Source organism: Salvelinus fontinalis, chromosome 11 (assembly GCF_029448725.1).
Source record: "Salvelinus fontinalis isolate EN_2023a chromosome 11, ASM2944872v1, whole genome shotgun sequence".
Lineage (NCBI taxonomy): Eukaryota > Metazoa > Chordata > Actinopteri > Salmoniformes > Salmonidae > Salvelinus > Salvelinus fontinalis.
The window spans coordinates 15,373,274-15,399,223 of NC_074675.1; the positions used below are offsets into that span (position 1 = coordinate 15,373,274).

Sequence of the window (25,950 nt, forward strand, 5' to 3'; positions counted from 1 at the left end):
AAAAGTTAAACAAATCAAAATATATTTTATATTTGAGATTCTTCAAAGTAGCCACCCTTTGCCTTGATGACAGCTTTGCACACTCTTGGCATCCTCTCAACCAGTTTCATGAGATAGTCACCTGGAATACATTTAAATTAACAGGTGCAATCACATTCCCAGTGGGTCAGAAGTTTACATACACTCAATTAGTATTTGGTAGCATTGCCTTTAAATTGTTTAACTTTGGTCAAACATTTCAGGTAGCCTTCCACAAGCTCCCCACAATAAATTGGGTGAATTTTGGCCCATTCCTCCTGACAGAGCTGGTGTAACGGAGTCAGGTTTGTAGGCCTCCTTACTCACACACTTTATCAGTTCTACCCACATATTTTCTATAGGATTGAGATCAGGGCTTTGTGATGGCCGCTCCAATACCTTGACTTTGTTGTCCTTAAGCCATAACTTTGGAAGTATGCTTGGGGTCATTGTCCATTTGGAAGACCCATTTGCGACCAAGCTTTACCTTCCTGACTGATGTCTTGAGATGTGGCTTCAATATATCCACATAATTTCCCTTCTCGTGATGCCATCTATTTTGTGAAGTGCACCAGTCCCTCCTGCAGCAAAGTACCCCCACAACATGATGCTGCCACCCCCGTGCTTCACAGTTGGGATGGTGTTCTTCGGCTTGCAAGCCTCCCCCTTTTTCTTCAAAACATAACGATGCTCAGTATGGCCAAACAATTCTATTTTTGTTTCATCAGACCAGAGGACATTTCTCGAAAAAGTACGATCTTTGTCCCCATGTGCAGTTGCAAACTGTAGTCTGGCTTTTCTGGAGCAGTTGCTTCTTCCTTGCCGAATGGCCTTTCAGGTTGTGTCGATACAGAACTCGTTTTACTGTGGATATAGATACTTTTATGCCTGTTTCCTCCAGCATCTTCACAAGGTCCTTTACTGTTGTTCTGGGATTGATTTTCACTTTTCTCATCAAAGTACGTTCATCTCTAGGAGACAGAACATGTCTCCTTCCTGAGTGGTATGATGGCTGTGTGGTCCCATGGTGTTTATACTTGCGTACTATGGTTTGTACAGATGAACGTGGTACCTTCAGGCGTTTGGAAAATTCTCCAACGGATGGACCAGACTTGTGGTCTACAATTTTTTATCTGAGGTCTTGGCTGATTTCTTTTGATTTTCCAATAATGTCAAGCAAAGAGGCACTGAGTTTGAAGGTAGGCCTTGAAATACATCCACAGGTAAACCTTTGATTGGCTCAAATTATGTCAATTAGCCTATCAGAAGCTTCTAAAGCCATGACATAATTTTCTGGAATGTTCCAAGCTGTTTAAAGGCACAGTCAACTTAGTGTATATGTAAACTTCTCACCCACTGGAATGGTGATAGTGAATTATAAGTGAAATAAATCTGTCTGTAAACAATTGTTGGAAAAATGACGTGTCATGCACAAAGTAGATGTCCTAACCGACTTGCCAAAACTATCGTTTTAACAAGAAACGTGTGGAGTGGTTGAAAAATGAGTTTTAATGACTCCAACATAAGTGTATGTAAACTTCCGACTTCAACTGTATTTGGTAAAAGAACAAGTCCATATAAATGGCAAGAACAGCTCAAATAAGCAAAGAGAAAAGACAGTCCATGACTACTTTAAGACATGAAGATCAGTCAATGCGGAAAATGTCAAGAACTTTGAAAGTTTCCTCAATTGCAGTCGCAAAAACCATCAAGCGCTATGATGAAACTGGGACCACCACATGAAAGGAAGACCTAGAGTTCTCTCTGCTGCAGAGGATAAGTTCATTAGAGTTACCAGCCTCAGAAATTGCAGCCCACATAAATGCTTCACAGAGTTCAAGTAACAGAGACATCTCAACATCAACTGTTTAGAGGAGACTGCGTGAATCAGGCCTTCATGGCTGAATTGCTATAAAGAAACCACTACTAAAGGACAACAATAAGAAGAGACTTGCTTGGGCCAAGAAAACAAGCAATGGACATTAGACCGGTGGAAATCTGTCATTTAGTCTGATGAGTCCAAATTTGAGATTTTTGGTTCCAATCGCCATGTCTTTGTGAGACGCAGAGTAGGTTAACGGATGATCTCCGCATGTATGGTTCCCACCGTGAAGCATGGGGGAGGTTGTGTGATGGTGCTTTGCTGGTGACACGGTCAATGATTTATTTAGAATTCAAGACATACTTAACCAGCAAGGCTACCACAACATTCTGTAGCAATACTTGATACGCCATCCCATCTGATTTGTGCTTAGTGGAACTATCATTTGTTTTTCAACAGGACAATGACCCAACACACCTCCAGGCTGTGTAAGGGCTATTTGACCAAGAAGGAGAGTGATTCTTGGAGAGTGATGGAGTGTTGCATCAGATGACCTGGCTTCTATAATCACCCGACCACAACCCAAATGAGATGGTTTGGGATGAGTTGGACCGCAGAGTGAAGGAAAAGCAGCCAGCAAGTGCTCAGCATATGTGTGAACTCCTTCAAGACTGTTGGAAACCATTCCAGGTGAAGCTGGTTGAGAGAATTCCAAGAGTGTGCAAAGCTGTCAATCAAAGCAAAGGGTGGCTATAAAATATATTTTGATTTGTTTAATACTTACATGATTCCATGTGTCATTTAATTGTTTTGATGTCTTCACAATTATTCTACAAAGTAGAAAATAGTCAAAATATAGAAAAACTCTGGAATGAGTAGGTGTGTTCTAAAATTTTGACTGGTACTGTATTGACTGGTATTGGTCGGTGGTTGCATATCAAATGGTGCACTTTCCCCTATACAGTGCGCTACTGTTGACCAGAGCGAGTTGGGCCCTGATCAAAAGTAGTGCACTAAATAGGGGAATAGGGTGCCATTTGGGATGTATACTATGTCTCCTCAATCCTAAGGACTAGTGTTGACTTAGCAACAGTGGAGGTGTAGGGGAGAGGAGGAAGATATGAAGCTTCTGTAAGTATGCGCACGCGGTGTGAATTACTAGGGGTCTCCTGCTGTGTGTGTGTGTGTGTCAGGATGAGCCTCTTCACACATCCCACCTCTACTTGGATCATGGCACTATGACAGATTGTCTCACAGCAACTCATGCTGAATCTGTGAGGTCCCGCTGATTCTCTGAGTGCACCTATGTGCATACCTGTGTCTGCATGTTTGTGTATCTGTGTGTGTGTCTTCATGTGCGTGGTGTGTGCCAGACTGTGTGATATATAGCTGTCGTCGGGGGCTGTCTCCCAGGTGTAAGACAGGCTGTGTGAGGTATTATCGGGCAGCCAACAGAGGAGTGATGGGGGTCAGTGTGATATTACACCCTCACTCAGAGAGCTGCCCCAAAACACCTTATCGCTCCCTGACACACACACACACACACACACGTGTGATGTCCTATCCTGGTGTCTCAGAGGCTTAAGGAAGCATTGGAACAGCTCCCAGAGGGTCACACACCATGCTGCTTTTAATTACACTACCTGATAATACCTGTCGTATGGACCAGACAGAGATAGACAGAGACAGAGGTAGAGATGGCATGGAAAAGAATTAGAGATGGAGAGAGAGAGAGAGTGCATGAAGAGAGAGAGAGAGTGCATGAAGAGAGACAGAGAGAGACAGAGAGAGAAATAGGTCAATAATGAGAGAGGAGGCCATGGAAAGGGACCAGAGATAGAGAGAGGAGAATAGAGAGAGAGAGAGAATCTCCTTTAAATATAGCAAGACAGAGATAGTGTGAGTGTTGTGGTGGGAAGTTACTCCAGGAAGCCATAAGGAGGAGACAGATAGGGGTTGACAGACATCAGGGAGACTAGCTTTATTGAATCAACATCACAGCACCACTGATCCCATCAGCACCACTTCTACTGAACACACACGTCTGTAATGATAAGTTCTGCTCACTGTTGGCTGTTTCCTCAAGTTAGTTTTCATACAGCGTGATACAAAATCAACATTTGGAAAGACATGGTGTTCTTCAGGCAGACAAGGCTACAGTACAAACTAGGCTTTAAAATCAATCAAAACCCAAAATTGTCAGAGCAGAAGGAAGCAAGTTTTCTTCCAGGACAACCTTGTACGTTGCTTGATTCATGCGTCCTCCACAAAGACACATTTTCACAGTGGGTGCGAGACACTGTGGCTTGTAGGCCTCTCCAGGTCTCACGCCCACTGTGCAATTTGGTGGAGGATCGGTGATGATCTGGGGGTGCTTCAGCAAGGCTGGAATCGGGCAGATTTGTCTTTGTGAAGGACGCGTGAATGAAGCCACGTACAAGGTTGTCCTGGAAGAAAACTTGCTTTCTTCTGCTCTGAGGATTGGGTTTTCCAGCAGGACAATGCCCCATGCCACACAGCCAGGTCAGTCAATGTGTGGATGGAGGACCACCAGATCAAGACCCTGTCATGGCCAGCCCAATCTCCAGACCTGAACCCCATTGAAAACCTCTAGAATGGGATCAAGAGGAAGATGGATGGTCACAATCCATCAAACAAAGCCGAACTGCTTGAATTTTTGCGCCAGGAGTGGCATAAAGTCACCCAACATCAATGTGAAAGACTGGTGGAGAGCATGCCAAGACGCATGAAAGCTGTGATGGAAAATCAGGGTTATTCCACCAAATATTGATTTCTGAACTCTTCCTAAGTTAAAACATTAGTATTGTGTTGTTTAAAAATGAATATGACTTATTTTCTTTGCATTATTCGACAACACTGCATCTTTTTTGTTATTTTGACCAGTTGTCATTTTCTGCTAATAAATGCTCTAAATGACAATATTTTTATTTGGAATTTGGGAGAAATGTTGTCAGTAGTTTATAGAACAAAACAAAAATGTTCATTTTACTCAAACACATCTCTATAAATAGTAAAACCAGAGAAACTGATCATTTTGCAGTGGTCTCTTATTATTTATTTATAAAAATAAAAAAATATCAAATTTTTTCCCCAATTTTCGTGGTATCCAATCGCTAGTAATTACTATCTTGTCTCATCGCTACAACTCCCGTACGGGCTCGGGAGAGACGAAGGTCCGAAGCACAACCCAACCAAGCCGCACTGCTCCTTAACACAGCGCGCCTCCAACCCGGAAGCCAGCCGCACCAATGTGTCGGAGGAAACACCGTGTACCTGGCCCCCTTGGTTAGCGCGCACTGCGCCCGGCCCGCCACAGGAGTCGCTGGAGCGCGATGAGACAAGGATATCCCTACCGGCCAAACCCTCCCTAACCCGGACGACGCTATGCCAATTGTGCGTCGCTCCACGGACCTCCCGGTCGCGGCCGGCTGCGACAGAGCCTGGGCGCGAACCCAGAGACTCTGGTGGCGCAGCTAGCACTGCGATGCAGTGCCCTAGACCACTGCGCCACCCGGGAGGCTGTGGTCTCTTATTTTGTTCCAGTGCTGTACATTTTGTAATAATTTCCAGCTGAAATCTGGATACAGGTTGGATTGAATAAGGCCCACTGTTAATACATACAGATGCAATTAGTCCGTTTTATTTATTCTGTCCCCACGGCTCCCCAGGCTAAATTAGCCATCGTTTAACTATGAATACACAGCTGCCACGGCAATTATTATGACTGACAGCTCACCTCTCACCCACGATAAATCAATCAACGCTCATTACAAGGGATTCTCCTCTTCAGCGCAGACAGGCATAATAAACAATCACTGCTCGTTACATCCACACATGCTCAGATCCATCAAGTCAACGCGCCTCAGGAGAAAGAGAGGAAGTGTGGAAAGAGGAAGTGATAGAGTGATGAAGAGGTATTCTGTCCATCTACCACTCTGGATAAGAGCGAGTGTCATCAGGAGGTAATGATGGAATTGGTAGTTAGGTTCTCCATCAGTATCCATGGAGTTGACTCATTAAGTCTAGTAGTTAGGTTCTCCATCAGTATCCATGGAGTTGACTCATTAAGTCTAGTAGTTAGGTTCTCCATCAGTATCCATGGAGTTGACTCATTAAGTCTAGTAGCTAAGTTCTCCATCAGTATCAATGGAGTTGACTCATTAAGTCTAGTAGCTAAGTTCGCCATCAGTATCCATGGAGTTGACGCATTAAGTTTAGTAGCTAAGTTCTCCATCAGTATCCATGGAGTTGACGCATTAAGTTTAGTAGCTAAGTTCTCCATCAGTATCAATGGAGTTGACTCATTAAGTCTAGTAGCTAAGTTCTCCATCAGTATCAATGGAGTTGACTCATTAAGTTTAGTAGCTAAGTTCTCCATCAGTATCCATGGAGTTGACGCATTAACACTATGCACAACATATTGACTGATCACAATGGGCTTAATGATCTGGGGCTCATCAATAGAAACTAGAATCTTCCCAATGAAGAAAACAAACAAAAAGGCTAGCTAACAACTGCGAGAGAAGTTTGAAATTAACATGCAGTCAATTTATTTAGTGTTTCTTGGATACAGTTTGATTCAAACAGACACTTGAATATCACATAAAAAGAGCCACGCATGAGAGTTGTGTTGAGAGACATTAGAAGGAAAACATCCATCACATTGATCCAATGTACGTTAAAATCACTGGTTTAATATACTTCATACATTTACTAGAGGCTTTTAGAATTCAGAGCGGAACAGACAAGTGAGATAAGGAATGCTGCTGTTGAATTTTCCTGAAATCACTCAGGCAAGAAACTCCCTCTCTCTCTCCTCTCACACCCACGCCCGCCCGCCCATCCACGCCCACCCACGTATGCTAAATGTAATGCCCCCAAGCTTTCTTACACCACAGTAGGTTTATAGTACTCCCAAAACAATAGTCACAGTGAGAGTGTGAGTGAGATTTCATATCTCATCCTCCTCCCAACTTGATTGGATTGCGGAGTGTGTGTCTGCTACTCCTCTCTGATTACCTCCAGTTTTACAGGAGGAGGGATCACCTGGGGTCAGCCTCAGCCGGGCTCTGATTGGCTTTTTAACCAGGCAGTGATGATGTAATCCCCGGGGGACAAGGGCTCTGGTCGATAGTGCTTTAAACCTCTGTTTGTTCCCCGTTAGTGTGGGTGTGCGCGCATCTATTTGTCTTTACATGCTTGTGTGTGTGTCTCTGTAAAAGTGTGTGTGTCTCTCCGTGTGTGTGTGTGTGTGTGTGTGTTTCCTACCTTAATGTATCCTCCTGTAGACAGCAGCACAGTGTTGTCTGGGGAGAAGTGCAGGTCGGTCACCCAGCCTCCGTGCAGAGAGTCCATGGCGTCCTTGTTGTCACAGGAACAGATCTTAAGCAGAGTACCATCCTTCACGTTCCACAGCTGAGACACGAGACACACATGAGACAAACTAATGAAAAATTAGACAAATTAATGAGATCTAGTAGTTACAAATGGTGGGGTGTATGAGACCTAGTAGTTATAAATGGTGGGGTGAATGACAGCTATGGACTTATTATCAACCTGGTATCTTAGGAACCTTTTGAGTAGACGGACAGAAAATATCTAACTAACCAGAACTACAAACTAAAATAACAACAAATATCTCCCGTACTGTTCGGGCTACTTTCGTACTTTCTAACATGGCCATCTAGTGACTACCACATTATAGACATCCAGTAGTCTACAGTTAGGTGTGCAATAATCCAGTCCTTGAATGCTACAGTATCTTGTGCTTTTCAACTTTACCTTTCAGTCAATGACTCCTTTCACTGATTAATAAAGCACCATAGAGACGTAAAACAACCCTCCATTTTAATCCTGGAGTTATGCAACTAACAACCATGAGCCATACTGTCCTGTCTATATAGGACACAGAACATGCTATATTTAACACCTTGCATGATTCACTGAGAATGACTCAAGTGTTTCCATAGAAACAAGAGGGGCATATATTCTACTCTATGTAGTGTAATTCAATCTTGTGGATTAAGTCAGTTTCCTTCTGTTTGGTGCCCAATGAACACAACCCTGGATGATTGACTAGACATGATTGACATGTCATGACATGATTTTAAAGTGACAGTTCACTCCAAAATAAAAGTTTGTCAGTTGTTTTCGAACCTGGGAAGAGGCATGAGATGTGGACTCATCGACATTAGATCACTTTTCAGGTTCGAAAACTTGAGTGTACTCACAAACTTTAGAGTGTAGTTCAAATGTACTAGTCAGACAGTCAGTCAGGGATAGTTTGTGGAAAGCAGCTGGTAGAGGAACAATGTGATTGTAGAGGAACAGACAGGTCCCTCTGTCACGCTCTCCTTTCTTCAGTCCCTAGTTTGTCCCTATCTTTCACTCTCCCGGTTCTTCTCTTTAATTGTTCTTATTTTCCGTCATCCCCTCTTGCACACTCTTTCTTCTCTTACCCCACTTTCCCTTCATTTCCATCATCCCTTCTCCCTCCATCTCTCCTTCTCTCTTTCTCTAGGATCTATGCAGATGCCAGAGCCTTAGGGATTCAATCTGACTGTCTTCTACTTCCTCCCCTCCTCCGCCTTCTTTCCTTCCTCTTCATCCCCCCTGCCGACCTGCACACCTGCTCCACATCATCCTCTCAGTCTCTTTAGAGGTGCAGCACTTCTCTCGATTTTTCTATTGCTCCTTCCTTCACTCATGTGCTCACTCCTTCACCTACCCCTCCCTAACCCTCAACTTCCCTCCTTCACTCACGCCTTCCTTCCTTCCTTCCTCCCCCCCTTCCATCCCTCTATCCCTACCCACCCGTATCTCTCCGTTGTCGTCACCGGTTGCTAGGCGCCGGCCGTCCCAAGAGAAGCGGCAGCTGCGGACACAGTCCTGGTGACCGTTCAACAGGCGCATGCACTCCCACGATGCACTGCTCCACACCTGAGAGCCAATGAGAGGAGAAACAGGAGGTTACAAAGGTTTGTCGAAAATAAAACATTTTCAAATATGTTCTTTTGAACATACCATAGCAATTTTGGTTAGGCCACTTCTATATGCAGAGTGCCTTGGTTAATTCAATAATTTCCTTTTCCCCCTGAAGGCCTGTCTATTGTTTCTCTATGCTGCTAGTCTGGTAGCTCAACTCACTAATAAATGGAGCCTGACATCAATTAAAGCCTCCTGGCTGCTTCTTTGATAGATGATACTGCCCATACCATAATGCTATTTTTACATTTTATTAACCCATCCACCACCGCCCCTCTTCAGAGGACAAATATATATATATATTTTTTTCTTTACAGCTTTTCTGCTACATATACATACATGGTACTTTTATATAAAGCAGTCACATAACAATAATACATTACCAAACTATGTATTATTACAAATCCCACCCCTCAGCCACTCTCAGCCCATCCCACCTATCACCATAGACCACCCTCGTTTGGTTTCCATCTACCAGATATTTTTCAATTGTACTGTGATGTTTTACATAATTTTTTTACCTTTCTAAATTGTAAAGTATCCACAGATTGTGAGCTAAAGATTAAAACTTTTCCTACTAGTATTATATTATTTAATGACTGACTATGGCTTTCCAAATTGCCCAACACTGCTATTTGCAAGGTTAATGTTGTGATTTTTTTAACCCTTCCTGAACCTGTGACCAGAAACAAGCTACATAGGTGAAATAGCAGAATAAATGATCAAGTGATTCTGTCTTTTCGCAGACAAATCTACAGAGCTGAGATTGTTGTATGCCCCATATATATAGCATTCTGTTGGTGGCAAGAATTTATATAATTATTTAAATTGAAAAAATAAGTGTTGAATCAAGTGTTATTTTTTGTATCAGTTCATAAACCATGTGCCATGGAATCGGTACGTCAAAACACTCTTCCCATTCATTTACATCCTGTATGGCACAGCTGTCAACATTTTTGTCCTCAGATGGAACTGATATGTTTTTCTATTTACGCCAATTCCTTTTCAGACAATTTGTATCTTTAATATATGGCAGGTAAACAAGTTCCCTACCTTCTCCACTTGCCTCCTCCATTGTGGTAGTGGTGCAATCAGTTGGTTGTAAATTAGGATTGAGCAGATATGTCAAATATGCAGCTATCGAAAATACACGGGAATAACTCCTCCATTTCTAGTCATAATATCGTTCATAAATATAATACCAAAAAAAATAAAAAATACATAAAGAATGTTTTTTTAATTAAATCAGTATATTTGAGTTTTAACCATAACATTTGTTGTATCTTTTCTGGAGGATAATACTGAAATTGTAACCAGGTTTGTATGGCTTGTTTAAGAAAGGGTGATACTTTAAACAACATTTTATTTTCAATTAGTCGGAAATGAGAAGTTGTAATCTGTATGAAGACAAAAACGCTATTTTTGAACAAAGGATGAGCCTTTCTTAATAATCTACTGGATAACCATTTTGGGTTTAAGTATAATTTACGCATGAGTGAAGCTTTAAGTGAGAGGTTTAAATATTTCATATTTAATAATTTTAGCCCCCCAAACTCATATTATTATATAAATAGGCACTTTTAAATTGTCTGGCTTAACATTCCAAATAAAATGAAATATTTTTTGCTCATAAGATGTAAAAAAAGAGGCGTTTGGAGAAGGCAGTGCCATTAGTAAGTAAACTGTGATAGGATCAAAGTGTTAATCAATGTGATTTTTCCATAAATAGACAAGTATTTACCTCACCATGGTTGCAGAATCGTATCTATTTTTGCTAACTTTCTATTGAAATTAATTGTGGTAATTTTATTTATATTTTTGAGATGTGAATACGAAGTAGGTCTACTTCACCATCCGCCCATTTTACTGGTAAACTACAAGGTAGTGTAAACATATTTTAATTTAATCCCATCAGTATGTAAAGTACATATAATTGTTAGGTTCTGACTTCTAAACTTGAAATATCCTTGTTCGGGGTACTGAGGGAGAGAGGGGAATGCAGAATGTTTACGTTCTGTTAGAACGTTTACGTTCTGTTAGAACATGTTATTGTTAGACGTCATGGTATCCTATGGGAAGGAGAAGGGCCACAGTCTGGTTTCAGTTGTTGGGTTGTAATTTGAAATAGTTGCTACACCAGAAGTGAATGGTTATCTGTAGGAGGAATGTACTATATATGGTGGGGTCAATTAAGGTTGGATATGAGCCAGGGGCTTGGACTGTTACTGAGTAAGGAAAGGGCAATCACATGGTTGTGGTCACTGATAAGGGCGGAGAGCTGTGGATTAGTGAGGAATCGGCCCGAGGTCAGGTCACATTTAGGGAGAAGGAACAGTTTATTACCCACATCACTTACCTTCCTGCCTACCATTAAATATGTAATGTTAAGAGAAAGGGAGGAGACCACCTAAAGTGGGGTATATATACACACTTGTGCTGGTGGGAACATGTCTTTCTCTGTTCAGCTATCTGACCCATTTGGTGAATAAACTTGGTTTGAGCTTTTCCTAGTTGTCTGTTAGGTTCTAAATAAACAGAGTAAAAACTAACATAATAAAGAATACTCTGTTTATTACAAGAACACAATGTTCTTAGTAAATTTTCTCCGTCTTTGTCTGTCCGTCTCTCTCCCTCTCTCTTTCATGCTTGATGGTGATGATTGATGATGATCACATGGTAGATGATTAAAAAGTTATTTGGCACAACGTCTCGTAGTCATCTGAAGGTCAAAAGACAGAGGGAGGAAGGGAGAGAGAAAGGAACAGAGGAGAAAGAGACGAGTGGAACAAAAACCTTCCGTCTTTTATTCTATCAGACAAAGACGATCAGACTCCGGGTTCGGCTTTGACCTATGCTAGCAGACAGAAAAAGACAGTGGGTGTATGTGTGCATACAGTGGCTTACAAAAGTATTCACACCCCTTGGCATTTTTCTTATTTTGTTGCCTTACACCCTGGAATTAAAATAGATTTTGGGGGGTTTGTATCATTTGATTTACACAACATGCAAAAAAAAATTTCTTGTGAAACAAACAAGAACTAAGACAAAAAAAATGTCAAACTTGAGAGTGCATAACTATTCACCTCCCCAAAGTCAATACTTTGTAGAGCTACCTTTTTCAGCAATTACAGCTGCAAGTCTCTTGGGGTATGTCTCTATAAGCTTTGCACATGTGCCCATTCTTCAAGGCAAAACTGCCTCAGCTCCTTCAAGTTTGCTGTACACCAGCGGAACCCATCTATCTTTCAGTCATACCACAGATTCTCAATTGGATTGAAGTCTGGGCTTTGACTAGGCCATTCCAAGACATTTAAATGTTTCCCCTTAAACCAATCAAGTGTTGATTTAGCAGTATGCTTAGGGTCATTGTTCTGCTGCAAGGTGAACCTCCGTCCCAATCTCAAATCTCTAGAAGACTGAAACAGGTGTCCCCTCAAGAATTTCCCTGTATTTAGCACCATCCATCATTCCTTCAATTCTGACCAGTTTCCCAGTCCTTGCCGATGACAAACATCTCCACAGCATGATGCACCATCACTGTGGGGATGGTGTCCTTGGGGTGATGGGAGGTGTTGGGTTTGCGCCAGACATAGCATTTTCCATGATGGCCAAAAAGCTACATTTTAGTCTCATCTGACCAGAGTACCTTCTTCCATATGTTTGGGGAGTCTCCCACATGCCTTTTGGCGAACACCAAACATGTTTGCTTATTTTTTTCTGGCCACTCTTCCGTAAAGCCCAGCTCTGTGGAGTGTACGGCTTAAAGTGGTCCTATGGACAAATACTCCAATCGCCGCTGTGGAGCTTTGCAGCTCATTCAGGGTTATCTTTGGTTTCTTTGTTGCCTCTCTGATTAATGCCCTCCTTGCCTGGTCCGTGAGTTTTGGTGGGTGGCCCTCTCTTGGCAGGTTTGATGTGGTGCCATATTCTTTAAATTTTTTAAAATAATGGATTTAAAATGGTGCTCCGTGGGACGTTCAAAGTTTCAGATATTTTTTTATAACCCAACCCTGATCTGTACTTCTCCACAACTTTGTCCCTGACCTGTTTGGAGAGCTCCTTGGTCTTCATAGTGCTGCTTGCTTGGTGGTGCCCCTTGCTTAGTGGTGTTGCAGACTCTGGGGTCTTTCAGAACAGGTGTATATATACACTGAGATCATGTGACACTTAAATAAAGTCCACCTGTGTGCAATCTAAATAATTATGTGACTTCTGAAGGTAATTGGTTGCACCAGCTCTTATTTAGGGGCTTCATAGCAAAGGGAGTGAATACATATGAACACACCACTTTTCTGTTTTTTTTTGTTGTTGTTTTTTTGTTTTGTTGAAAGAAGTAATTTTTTTCATTTTACTTCACCAATTTGGACTATTTTATGTATGTCCATTACATGAACTCCAAATAAAAATCCACTTAAATTACAGGTTGTTAATGCAACAAAATAGGAAACACGGCAAGGGGGGTGAATACTTTTGCAAGGCACTGTATGTGCGTGTGAGAGAGAGCGCGCCTGCGTGTGTGTGTGTGTATTCGTTTGTGGATGGCGGAACCACAGCCAACCCTTCAGACTACTATTCCACATCATTACCAGAGTGTCTAGGTCCAAAGCACTAATGAAAGCATGCTGGTCTGGTGAACAGAAATACACAGTGTGGTTAATGGGAACTGAGCCATTACACCCCCCCCACTCCACACACCAGAAACATGCAATCCTCCAATGCCAAGTTGGATGCTGACAAATGCCATTCCCACAGTGAGTGACCAACTCAATGATCCTGTGACAGAAGACAGAGGGGGAAACAAGGATAGAAAGTAGAAGAAAGAGGGAACAATACAAACTGATGGAGAGAACGAGGAAGGACGATCGAGGGCAAAAACACAGTAAGGTGACAGTGAAAACCTAGTCAGAGGAGAGATCCTCTCCCAACCTACAGTGTCAAAGTCAACCGCTGAGCAGCAGCCTGCTCTCTCTCACAAACACGCACAGACACAGGTAATGATAGGTAGGAGGAGAGGGCAGCGGTACGGTCTGTAGGTTGCAGTCAGACTTAATGACCGCTGGAGAGACAGGGAGGCAAGTGGGCGGCTTGACCGCTGGAGAGACAGGGAGGCAAGTGGGCGGCTTGACCGCTGGAGTGACAGGGAGGCGAGTGGGCGGCTTGACCGCTGGAGTGACAGGGAGGCGAGTGGGCGGCTTGACCGCTGGAGGGCCAGGGAGGCGAGTGGGCGGCTTGACCGCTGGAGGGCCAGGGAGGCGAGTGGGCGGCTTGACCGCTGGCTAAGTTAGCGGCCGCAGTAACCATCTGCTACATGTCCACCTCAAGCTACCAATGACCTTTAGTTGACCGCATAATAATGTACAATATACACACGGTTCTGAAAGGATCATGATATAGACAACATGTCTGTCTCACACAGATCTAAGAATTTAGGCTAGGTACTGTCACATACTGATGACACGTGTCTGTGTGTTACCTTGGCAGTCTTGTCAGCGGAGGTGGTGGCGAAGAGCTGTCCGTCAGGCGACACGTCACAGGCTAGCACCGCCCCCTGGTGACACACTAGGTCCTGCAGCCGTTCACCACTAGACATGTCCCACACCTGGGGGGAGGGAGCGAGAGGGGGAGACGCTTTGTGTCACCTCCCTCTAGTAAATATCCTTCAGTTCATGTAAGTGCACACTGATCGTAACTTGTTGCTTTTAACAGGTTTTGCATGCATGTGTGTGTGTTTAAGTCTTACTGTCTGTCTGGTACTGCATACATGTGCTTGTATTACCTTGATGGTGCCGTCAAAGGACCAGCTGAGGAGATGTGTCTCTGAGGAGGGTGAGGTGGTGAGCAGAGAGAAGCATCTGACCTGCTCCGTGTGGCCCTCCAGAACCACACACTCGCCTGTCCTCCACCTCCACACCTACAGGGGGAGAGAGAGAGAGAGAGACAGCGAGAGAGAGCAAGAGAGAGCGATCACCTTCTGGCACTGGAGTGGGTAAAAGTTGCACCTCAACCAGGGATTTAGCACAACCACAGTTATGGAGGGTAAGCTGATCCTGGATCTGTGCCCAGAATTGGAGTATTCAGCGGCTAGGAGGGAATGGGCACTGGGCAGAATATTGGCCTCTATGCAAATATCTCAGACAATGATTGACACATCAAACTCTCACCACTCCAGAAGTCAGTGGTCAGAGTAACAGCTATGTTTACTGTATAGATCTATTCACAATCCCTGTAGGTCAACATTTCCTCAAAGTGAATCTATCCAACAACTATTCCCTTTTCAGCGAAGCTACTCAAACATTATTCATATAAACAGGAGACGGCCCATGGACAGTAAGGGACTAAACAGGAGACGGTCCATGGACAGTAAGGGACTAAACAGGAGACGGCCCATGGACAGTAAGGGACTAAACAGGAGACGACGGTCCATGGACAGTAAGGGACTAAACAGGAGACGACGGTCCATGGACAGTAAGGGACTAAACAGGAGACGACGGTCCATGGACAGTAAGGGACTAAACAGGAGACGGTCCATGGACAGTAAGGGACTAAACAGGAGACGGTCCATGGACAGTAAGGGACTAAACAGGAGACGGTCCATGGACAGTAAGGGACTAAACAGGAGACGGCCCATGGACAGTAAGGGACTAAACAGGAGACGGTCCATGGACAGTAAGGGACTAAACAGGAGACGGCCCATGGCCAGTAAGGGACTAAACAGGAGACGGTCCATGGACAGTAAGGGACTAAACAGGAGACGGTCCATGGACAGTAAGGGACTAAATAGGAGACGGTCCATGGACAGTAAGGGACTAAACAGGAGACGACGGTCCATGGACAGTAAGGGAGAATACAGAGTATGATGAATACAAAGTGAGGCTGTGCTGTTCTGATTTGCAGCAAGGTGGTGCTCTGGATAGCGTGTGTACTTCTGATAGGCAGATAAGTCTAGCAGTGGACAAGCTGTCCTAAAAACAGAGTAGAGGAGATGAGAGAAAAAGAGGAGATGAGAGGATATGTTCAGTGAGGTGGAACAGTAGAGGAGAGCTGTTAGGGGTGACAGAGCGGAACAGTCCGAAAACATCAGACGCACGCACAGACACACAAACACGCGCAACAGACACGCACAGACACACAGGGAGGGAAATAACAAACCACAGAGAAGAAGAAAAGAAGGATGAGAAGGGCCCCACCCGTATGGTGGTGTCCTCAGAGGAGGTGATGAGAGTGTGTCCCTCCGGGGTGAACTGGCAGTGGAGAACTGTCCTGGTGTGACCCTGAAGAGTGGCTAGAGAGGTCCCTGACGGCACCTCCAACACCTGGGGAGAGAGAGGGAGGAAGGAGAAGGGAGAGAGACAGATGATTCCATTTCAATCCTTTATTACTGTGTCAAAAGAGCAAAAACAATCTATTAAGATCATGAGTTGACACACATCCCAAAAAGTTGGAGAAGTGTTGACTAAGAGAATAGTAAACTTAGAAGAAAATTAAATAAGATAGTCACACAATATTTTGCTCCCAAAAGTGTAAAAACAAGCAACTGCTCAAGTGAGATGGAAAACGGGAGACAGAAAGAGGAGGGAAGACAGAGATATTTAGAGGGGAAAGCTGGGAGGATAAATCGATAACCTTCTGACTGTCTATGGGTAAGCCTAGACCAAAACTAGTAAAAGATAAAGATGTGGAGCAAAATAAAAATATATTAGAATAAAAAAGGAGACCAACGTAATGCGTTTGGGTTGACAGTGATAAGCTCATCAAAAAGGAAAACATTTAAATATTACCGGGCTCTGCGTGCGATTGATCAGCCCATTCGGAGAGTGGATCTGCCCTGACTGCTTTGTGTGAGGGTTCGACAGACAACACTGTCACAGCAGGAGAAAAAGCAGCTCTGATGCTCAAAGAACTGGCTTCAAGTTACAAAACCACTTTAATCTTATAAGGGAGACAACGGAAACTCTGACAACCTAGAGTACATTATTGAGGTCCTAGAAGTCCAACTGTCTTAGAAACTTCCTGCGCCATCTTTGCTAACTTGACTGAGTAGTTGGACTAGAATTTTAAGGCTGAATTCTGTTGACATTGAACTATTGCAAATTATTGCAAACTTAAGCAATTAAACTTGGTAAGATTTAGAAACAATAAGGGCCATACTTGAAGTCTATTAATATAATCGCAAAATAATTCAACCCAATTAACCCTCCTGGTAAGATGTCTATAGTGTAAACCAATAAACCAAAAGGCAAAGAAACACACAAGCTCATAACTTTAGACAAACAATGACTACACATGCATGCATGCACACACACACACAGAGACACTCACCACAAGGTGAAATCTCAATCTAGGATTCACTTTGTACTAAAATATTTAAACCTCTCAAATAAAACCCTACTTCAAACAAACGTGTGAGAAGGCTAGCCGAAGGGCATGCCAACCAGAGGACGCTCTGCGATGCTACTGGGAAACGGGTTTCAAAAGGTTGCCAGCTCATCTCAAGGTTTGGGAATGAGGCAGCACGGAGGGTGCTCAGGGCGATATGAGGGAAAGGTTGAGTAAAACATGTTAGCGTTAGGAATACTAGTTTGGCTTATGACGCTTAGGAATAAACAGATCAACGAAAGCAGCACAGATCTGATCTGAGAGCAGTGGTCATCGGAGCACCTTACGATGAGCGGGTTAACATGTACTGATCCCTAATCTGTTTACATCCACATCTGCTGACTCCCTAGTGTCATACTGCACACAGAAAGATATGCTGTGACGTGCACCTTAAACTCCATTTGAACAATAGATCACTGCACAGTACCGGAGCTATCCCTCGCCCTGACACTGATCAAAATCCCTTTGAGATGGTCAAGGAACACACACACACCTTAAAATACTATTTGAAAAAGATCAGGACTTGATTGAGCCTGGTGCAATGGACAAATGGAATAGTCCCAACAGTGCACACCCTGACCATCTAGGCAGACTAAAGCAAAGTATTTATAATATTATTTGAATCCAGGTCGAAGCACACAGTGGAGGCTGCTGAGGGGAGGACGGCTCATAATAATGGCTGGACTGGTATCAATCACATAGAAACCATGTGTTCGATACAATTCCATTGACTCCATTCCAGCCATTATTATGCGCCGTCCTCCCCTCAGCAGCCTCCACTGACGCGCACAGATGCCGTATCACGCTACCATACCTGCACACTGCCTGTTTCTAGCCCTAGCGCCAGCAACAAGCCCTTGTGAGGGGTCAGCCGCTGTAGAGTCCTCCATCCAATGGTCCTCAGTACCTGCCTAACTGTCATCCCTCCTGCCTGGGGTAGAACACACACAGTCACTCTTTTCAACACTCCTGTCCCTCTCTTTCTCCAGCTCACCCTCTCTTCTTTTCCTTCTTAATAGAAAAACAGCATGTCATTTCAACAGAGGAGAGAACCGAGCCAATCAAAGTGGCAATTAAGGCCCAGAAAGAAGACTAGAATGTGAGGCATGCGTCAAACTGAGTCAATGACAACGAGGGCATTGCTTTGTGAGTTCATTAGAGTTCTGGTCAATTTGTTACCTCTCTGCTCTAATAGCACAGTGGCTCTGATGTAGAGAGCGAACGAGCGAGAGAGAGACAAAGACAGAGAGAGAGAGCAAGAGAAAGAGCAAGAGGTAGAGGGAGAGAGTGCGAATGAGAGGGGGGGGGGGGGGCAAACTACTGCAGCAGCGGACCTGGAAGGACACAAAGCAGCAGCTCCCTCTGGTGTAGATGAGAGGAATTAGATGTAATGGAACAGGTGTAAAGACCAACACAAGTATACTCACAGTGAAACCAACATTTCCATGGTATGCCCACTTTTCACATATTAACTAACTGATATTACACAACCCTGCAGTGTCTTTCAGATCCACTCATTTCAATCATTATTATCCCTATGTCCTCAACCCTCAACCCTCTGTCCTCATCCCCCTCTTGACTGAGAAGAGTAGACAGACACCCAGGTGTGTGTGTGAGAGAGAAGAGGCCTGAGTTATTATAATCCATTAACCCCTGTGTTGGTTAGAGCCCAGGCCCCCTTCATTAATTAGAGGTTCCTGAGGAGCGGCCCCAACTGGAGTACAGAGTTCTACACACCTGCCAGGGGAAAAGAGGGTGTGTGACACTACTTACTACCACTTCCAGGGACATCCCTGAGTCTCCACACACACTTCCAAAAGGGACCAGATTTTCCTCGGCTCACAGTAAGCAGTCATTTATCATAGAGACAGGGAGCGATGGAGCAAGTAGAGCAGAGAGTGGGAATAAATGATAGAGGAGAGTATGAGGAAGAAAAGGACAAAAGTAGGAAAAATCGAATTTATGACAACTAGAAAAGAGAAGCAGAAAGAGAGAGAACAGAGAGAGAGCTGGGTACCGTACAGTACATTAGTACTGAGACAGGGTTGACAGGCCAGACAGACAGAGAGAGAGAGAGAGCTGGGTACCGTACAGTAGGACTGAGACAGGGTTGACAGGCCAGACAGAGAGAGAAAGAGAGCTGGGTACCGTACAGTAGGACTGAGACAGGGTTGACAGGCCAGACAGAGAGAGAAAAAGAGAGCTGGGTACCGTACAGTAGGACTGAGACAGGGTTGACAGGCCAGACAGAGAGAGAAAGAGAGCTGGGTACCGTACAGTAGGACTGAGACAGGGTTGACAGGCCAGACAGAGAGAGAAAGAGAGCTGGGTATGGCACAGTACAGTAGGACTGAGACAGGGTTGACAGGCCAGACAGAGAGGGTTCCAGCACAATGTCACCAGACATTACTGGATGTGAGAAACACCTCCGCCAGCAAGGTGAACATGATTTTTACACACCACATCGACCAACTCTTCCAAGCATAGGCAGACCACAGTAGTCACAACGCTACTAGAACAGCACCAGTGGTAAAACTGTCAAACTTAGTTTTGGTGTAACATTGTGTACAGCTTTACCTGAAAAAAAATGTCTCTTCATGCCTTTCCTACAGCTCAGTTGGTTTTTATCAAGTTTGGCAGTGATACAGTCTTCTCTAGCCAAAAAGCCTTTTACATTCCTGGCACTTTTCCCTCATAGCACCTGCACTTTTGTCAAGTTAAGCATAAATTATACGTAAGCATTTTCCTACTTTGTGTCCTTGAAGATTTTTGCTTTCTGGTATGTGTGTGAGGGGAAAAGTGTGTGTAGGTGTGTGTATATGTGAGCGTACCTGTATGTGTGTGTGTGTGTATGTACCTGTATCGTCCCATCCTCTCGACCCAGCCCCACGGCTGAGGTCTGTGAGCAGATAGCAGTGCAGCGGATACGAGACTCCTGGTCCTCTGACTGGAACATCACCGCTCCGGTCCTCCCATCCCTCACCTGACACACACACACACGTCAGCCTGCTGGGTTAACACCTGTCACATCTGTAAGACATCATTGTGTGCGCGCGCGAGTCCAGCCTAGTCCTCTCACCTGCAGTCTGTTGCAGTTGTCGGCGGCGACCACAGTAATGTCACCGTTGTTAAAGAGCACGTCAGAGTCCCTCTTCAGACAGACAGCCGAGGAGGTGTGGACTTTATTAGTCTCCCACACCTGACACACACCAAGGCATTACATTTTTTATGCCATTAAAAATGTTAAATGGTTAAGTACAATATGTCACGAAAAGGGTTAACTGATGAAGACAGATTGGACAAATTATTGACAGACAGCAGACACACACACACACACACACACACACACACACACACACACACTTACCCTGACGGTCTGATCATCAGAACAGGAGAGCAGTAGAGATCCGTCAGGGGAGAACTGGACTCCATGAACCCAGCTCAGATGACCACTACAGTCAGCCATCTTCTTACTGGTCTCTATGTCCCACAGCTGGAGGGAAGAGACGTATGATGTCATATCCTGCCGTATGATGGTGTAGTAGTTTGATAGGGCTATAACCACCATGTGTGTACCTACATGGCACAGTGTAATAGTCAACAGGCTGTGTGTGTGTGTGTACCTACATGGCACAGTGTAATAGTCAACAGGCTCTGTGTGTGTGTGTGTGTGTGTGTGTGTGTGTGTGTGTGTGTGTGTGTGTGTGTGTGTGTGTGTGTGTGTGTGTGTACCTCCACAGCATAGTGTGACAGTGCGATGGCCACCAGGTTGCTGCTGGGACAGGCGTGACAGTACTGCACCGTGCTCAGACGACTGGTCCGGATCTCCAACAACATGGCCGCCGTCTCTACTTCAAACACCTGGGAACAGCAGGAGGGATCTGTCACTACACCATAGTTATAGCTGGTGATCGCTCTCTAGTGCAACTGCCAATATGTGGGGCACAAAATAGATTCCATGCATAAGCTAGTGAGAACTTTCTAGACACTTCTTGTTGGCCCCTTGGAGGGCTCATAGGTTGTTAGGTCGGACCATGTAGAGATCTAATTGTAAGTTGCTCTGGAGTGTTTGCTAAATGACTCAAATGTAATGTGAACTGTAAAGGACAAGACGGGACGGGATTAGATAGAAGCAATATGGTAATAGCCTGATAAGCTGTCCCATCTAGCGGAACCACTCAGTTCTGCCTCCAGGGCAAGACTCATGACAATACATGTCAACCTGCATCTCAACAATCGATGATGATTTCCATATCTTCCAACTTTGCAAAGTGTGGGATTGTGAAGGGAAAAGCAGACCGAAGAAAAGAAAGGGAAAGAGACGGAGAGAAAAGAGAGATTGAGGTGGAAAACAAAAGAGTTCCAACTGCTGTTTCTACGTGCCGTAATTATTTTTAAAGTCCATCAAGCTATCTATTCTTCTATCAATACTAGCCTACAAACTGACAACTCTGACATTCAACTCCACTCTGATTCCTGGAGTGGAGAGAACAGACACGGACACACAGAGACCTTTACATTTCCCAGGAGTGGGATGGCTTCATTCTCAGTCAGAACACACGCGTCTACCCTCTGACGGGCAGACAGGCCCAAATACCAAAACATGAAAGACAAGTTGTCCAGGGCATTCTCATTGCTTCACGGACAGATTGCTCTAGGAGCAGTTGCTAGACAAGAACATACCGCTGAACACAAATATATTGACAGAATTTGACAGATATGCTATGCAGTGCGTCGACACAGTGTACAAAACATTATGAACACCTGCTCTTTCCATGACAGACTGACCAGGTGAATCCTGGTAAAAACCTTAGATGTCACTTGTTAAATCCACTTTCATTGTAGATGAAAGGGAGGAGACAGGTTAAACATCCTTCTTTAAGCCTTGAGACAATTGAGAAATGGATTGTGTATGTGTGCCATTCAGAGGGTGAATGGGCAAGACAAAAGATGTAAGTGCCTTTGATCTGGGTATGGTAGTAGGTGCCAGGTGCACTGGTTTGTGTCAAAAACTACAACGCTGCTGGGTTTATCACAGTTTTATCAAGAATGGTCCACCACCCAAAGGACATCCAGCCAACTTGACACAACTGTGGGAAGCATTGGAGTCAGCATCCCTGTGGAACGCTTGACACTTTGTAGAGTCCATGCCCTGACGAAATTTGTACACTCAGTGGAGATACTAGATATTATGTGCTTAATATGTATACTGTTGCATGTAAATATTCAACAGGTCAGATACTTTAAATACATACAAGTGAAGAAACACAAACACGGTCAGACACACACACCGTATATCAGGGTATTTTAAAAATAATGACGTGTGTGTGCTTCTATACTGGAGAACAGACACCATGGGCCTGTTAAGCTACACAGTTAGGCTACAGAAAGGCCTGGACTTTTTGTAAACAACAATGTTGTTTACTGCATCGTATAACTGTTTTTATTGATACAAAACTAGAAATGACACATTTACAAGTTGTAGGCCACTTAGGTATGTGATGTCATAATGGATGGCCCTGATGACATCATAAAGGTTAGAATCTTGGCTGAGTGAACATTCCGGGACACAGTCAATCTGGAGAAAGACAGTACATAGGACAGTTAGTCTACTCTTTCTCAAATTAATATTTCCAGGACCAATAAGGTGGTGGATATGAATTAATTTCTGCCAATTGATGTTATGTAGTTAATGCCACAGATGTCTCAAGTTGAGGGAGTGTGCAATTGTCATGCTGACTGCAGGAATGTCAACAAGAGCTGTTGCCAGAGAATTGAATGTTCATTTCTCTACCATAAGCCACCTGCAGAAGAATTTGGCAGTACGTCCAAACGGCCTCACAACCGCAGACCACGTGTAAACATGCCAGCCCAGGACCTTCACATCCGGCTTCTTCACCTCCAGGATAGTCTGAGACTAGCCACCCGGACAGCTGATGAAACTGTGGGTTTGCACAACTGAAGAATTTCTGCACAAACTGTCAGAAACCATCACAGGGAAGCTCATCTGCATGCTAGTCGTCCACAGACAAAACATTCCACAATCAACAGCCTGATCAATTCTATGCAAAGGAGATGTGTCACACTGCATGAAGCAAATGGTGGTCACACCAGATACTGACTGGTTTTCTAATCCACGGCCCTCCTTTTTTTTTTTACGGTATCTGTGACCAACAGATGCATATCTGTATTCCCAGTCATGTGAAATCCATAGATTAGGGTCTAATGAATTTATTTCAATTGACTTGATTTCCTTTTATGAACTGTAACTCAGTAAAATCTTGCATGTTGTGTTTCTATTTTTGTTCAGTGTAGTATTAGCCATAGCATGAGCATTAGCTTAGCCCCCAGTTACCGAAGTCCATTCAATATTCTGCCAGCTCCTACTCTGATGAATCCCAACATGCTAAACAAATCTGTTCCCGAGTCATGGAGCTCCGCCAGGGGACCACCTCTCAGTCCCTGTGCCCACGCCACGGCCCCATGCCAGCCTGACGGAGCAGAGCAGAGGCTTACTCACTCAGCAGGGGAGGGCTGGCTCTTCAACACTCACAAAGACTGCGTTCCTGGCAGCACAGATGATGGTCCTGCCGTCTGCTGACCAGGTGCTGCACTTCACTATGACCTCAGTCTGCTCGCTCTGCTCCGGGAACATGTCCGCCACGTCTATGGACTTCCACTCATTGGCCGAGGACACCTCCCACAGCTGAAACACACACGCAAGCACACAGGTAGGCACGCACACATGCATGTACACATACGTGCACGGAAACACATACACAGGTACGTAAAATTAATGTTGTTAAATACATACTAGTAGCCTACACCTAAATGAAAAACCTTTATCTATATTTGCTGATATAAACACACAAAGCCATAGGTGGTGACTATGCTCCGCCCACCTTCAGGGTTCCGTCGCTGGAAGAGGTGGAGAGGTAGGCGTCATCAGGGGAGAAACAGCAGTGATTGACAGGCTCCAAATGACCAAACATGGTGTTCTGGGAGGAGGGTTTATTGATGTTCCACAGCTAGAGAGAGAGGGTGGGATAGATATATATATATATATACATACACACATATATATATTTACACATACATACATACATACATACATACATACATACACCTCTTATAGCCAGAGTGCAAAAAATGTGGCCTACTTTATGGTTTTAATATCACACACACAACAGAAACACGCAAACACACACACACTACACCACAGACACACCTTGGTGTTCATGAACTTGTCGTTGGAGCAGGTGGCCAGTAGGAGGCGTAAGCTTGTGTTGGTGAACTGACAGTGGTTGACCTGCTCCTCATGTTCGTCCTCAAACACCCTCATCAGAGTCCCACGCTCCACGTTCCAAACCTGGCACACAACACAGATACTGTAGTTACACAGATATACAACTCTCTTTTATTTGCTTTCCAAACCTTTTATACAACACAGATTAGAGACAGACAAACGACTCCCGTCTGTCGAAGTCGGGTTGTCAGGCAAGTCTGTCTTAAGTCTGTCCAAAGTTTGAATGGCAGAGGGGAGGGTTCCACACCACACCATACCTTGACCTTCCTATCACTGGAGCAGGTTGCTAGGAGACGGTCATCCGGGGAGAAGGCGCAGCAGAGCACCTCATCGTCGTGGGCCTGGATCTCCAGCAGCTTCTCCCCAGAGGTGCTCTTAAACACCTGGAGACGCACACAGGGCAGAGTTTATAGAGGACACCCACTCACACAAACAAGGATGTGTGGGAGATAGTGGGTGAAGATTTATTTCAAAAAAATGTGTGTCTTACTCGCAGTGTCTTGCTGGAGCCACAGGAGGCGATATTGGTGCCGTCGTGGGAGAAGCAGGCAGAGTAGATGGATCCCTGGTGGGGCTGGACCACCAGACGAGACAGGCTCTTCAGACTACTTTTGTTCCTGGAACAAACCACAACCATAAATGACTTAAGAGAAAGTGAGCATGAGGGGATGTTAGAGGAAGTTGAACATCAGGGAATGAGACTAAAACTTAGAGTGAGGGTCATAGAGTTGGATAGAGGACACGTCTTTTGCATTTACAATGGCTTCTGTTTTAACATGGGCAGTGCCACTGACACTACGCTAAAACAGGCTGTGTGGTAATTGTGACACAAAACCAACTCTATGGTTAGGGTATGGTTGACAGGGGAATGGAATGCATAAGGGCTAGGGAGTAAGAGGTAGGGGTCAATACTGTACACAGATTAAGTAGTGAGTACGCTTATAAGCACATGAGCAGTGTGTATGGGCCTACTACTGACACCCAGTCAAGGTAGAGTCCCCCTGTGGTGGCCCTCTCCTGCGCCTGCAGCAGGGCCTGGCGGTACACCTCAGAGGAGTCTGGCTGGGACAGGGCCAGCTGCACTACGTCAGGGAACGGACGCTGCTCCAACTGGTGGCCGTTCAGAGACAGGAACTCCTGGAAGTGGCCCCGCACCTCGCTGTTCTGGGGGGACCATAAAGAGAGACTCAGCGAGGATGTGACAAACGGGGTGCGTCCCAATAATATGTCCAGCTTCTTGAAGTGTGCATTTATTCACTACACAAATATAAAAGCATTGGATTGGAGTAGGCATAGGCTAGGGGGAGTTTATATACAACAGTCATTTCCTTTCAAAACCATGAGGGGAATTGAACAAGTACACACTGCGGGAGAAAGGAGAGATTGGAACAGAACAATTGTACTCACAGGCATGAAATGAGTA

At 44.5% G+C, this 25,950-nt stretch overlaps 1 protein-coding gene across 2 annotated transcripts in view; it reads right to left on the reverse strand.

Annotated features, from left to right (window-relative positions):
* LOC129865137 (apoptotic protease-activating factor 1-like) overlaps positions 1-25,950 on the reverse strand; it is a 67,715-nt gene that overhangs the window by 24,445 nt on the left and 17,320 nt on the right. Inside the window, exons 12-26 of one of the 2 annotated variants that reach the window (XM_055937641.1) lie at positions 25,507-25,691; positions 25,018-25,144; positions 24,785-24,910; positions 24,450-24,590; positions 24,124-24,249; positions 23,775-23,927; positions 20,954-21,082; positions 20,589-20,714; positions 20,301-20,420; positions 20,079-20,204; positions 16,033-16,158; positions 14,622-14,756; positions 14,319-14,444; positions 8,675-8,800; positions 7,130-7,276 (exon numbers count right to left, since the gene is read on the reverse strand). In XM_055937641.1, the coding sequence (XP_055793616.1) occupies positions 7,130-7,276; positions 8,675-8,800; positions 14,319-14,444; positions 14,622-14,756; positions 16,033-16,158; positions 20,079-20,204; positions 20,301-20,420; positions 20,589-20,714; positions 20,954-21,082; positions 23,775-23,927; positions 24,124-24,249; positions 24,450-24,590; positions 24,785-24,910; positions 25,018-25,144; positions 25,507-25,691 (2,019 nt within the window). Of the gene's footprint in view, positions 1-7,129; positions 7,277-8,674; positions 8,801-14,318; positions 14,445-14,621; positions 14,757-16,032; positions 16,159-20,078; positions 20,205-20,300; positions 20,421-20,588; positions 20,715-20,953; positions 21,083-23,774; positions 23,928-24,123; positions 24,250-24,449; positions 24,591-24,784; positions 24,911-25,017; positions 25,145-25,476; positions 25,692-25,950 lie in introns of both variants that reach the window. The other variant, XM_055937640.1, reaches the window with a different exon arrangement.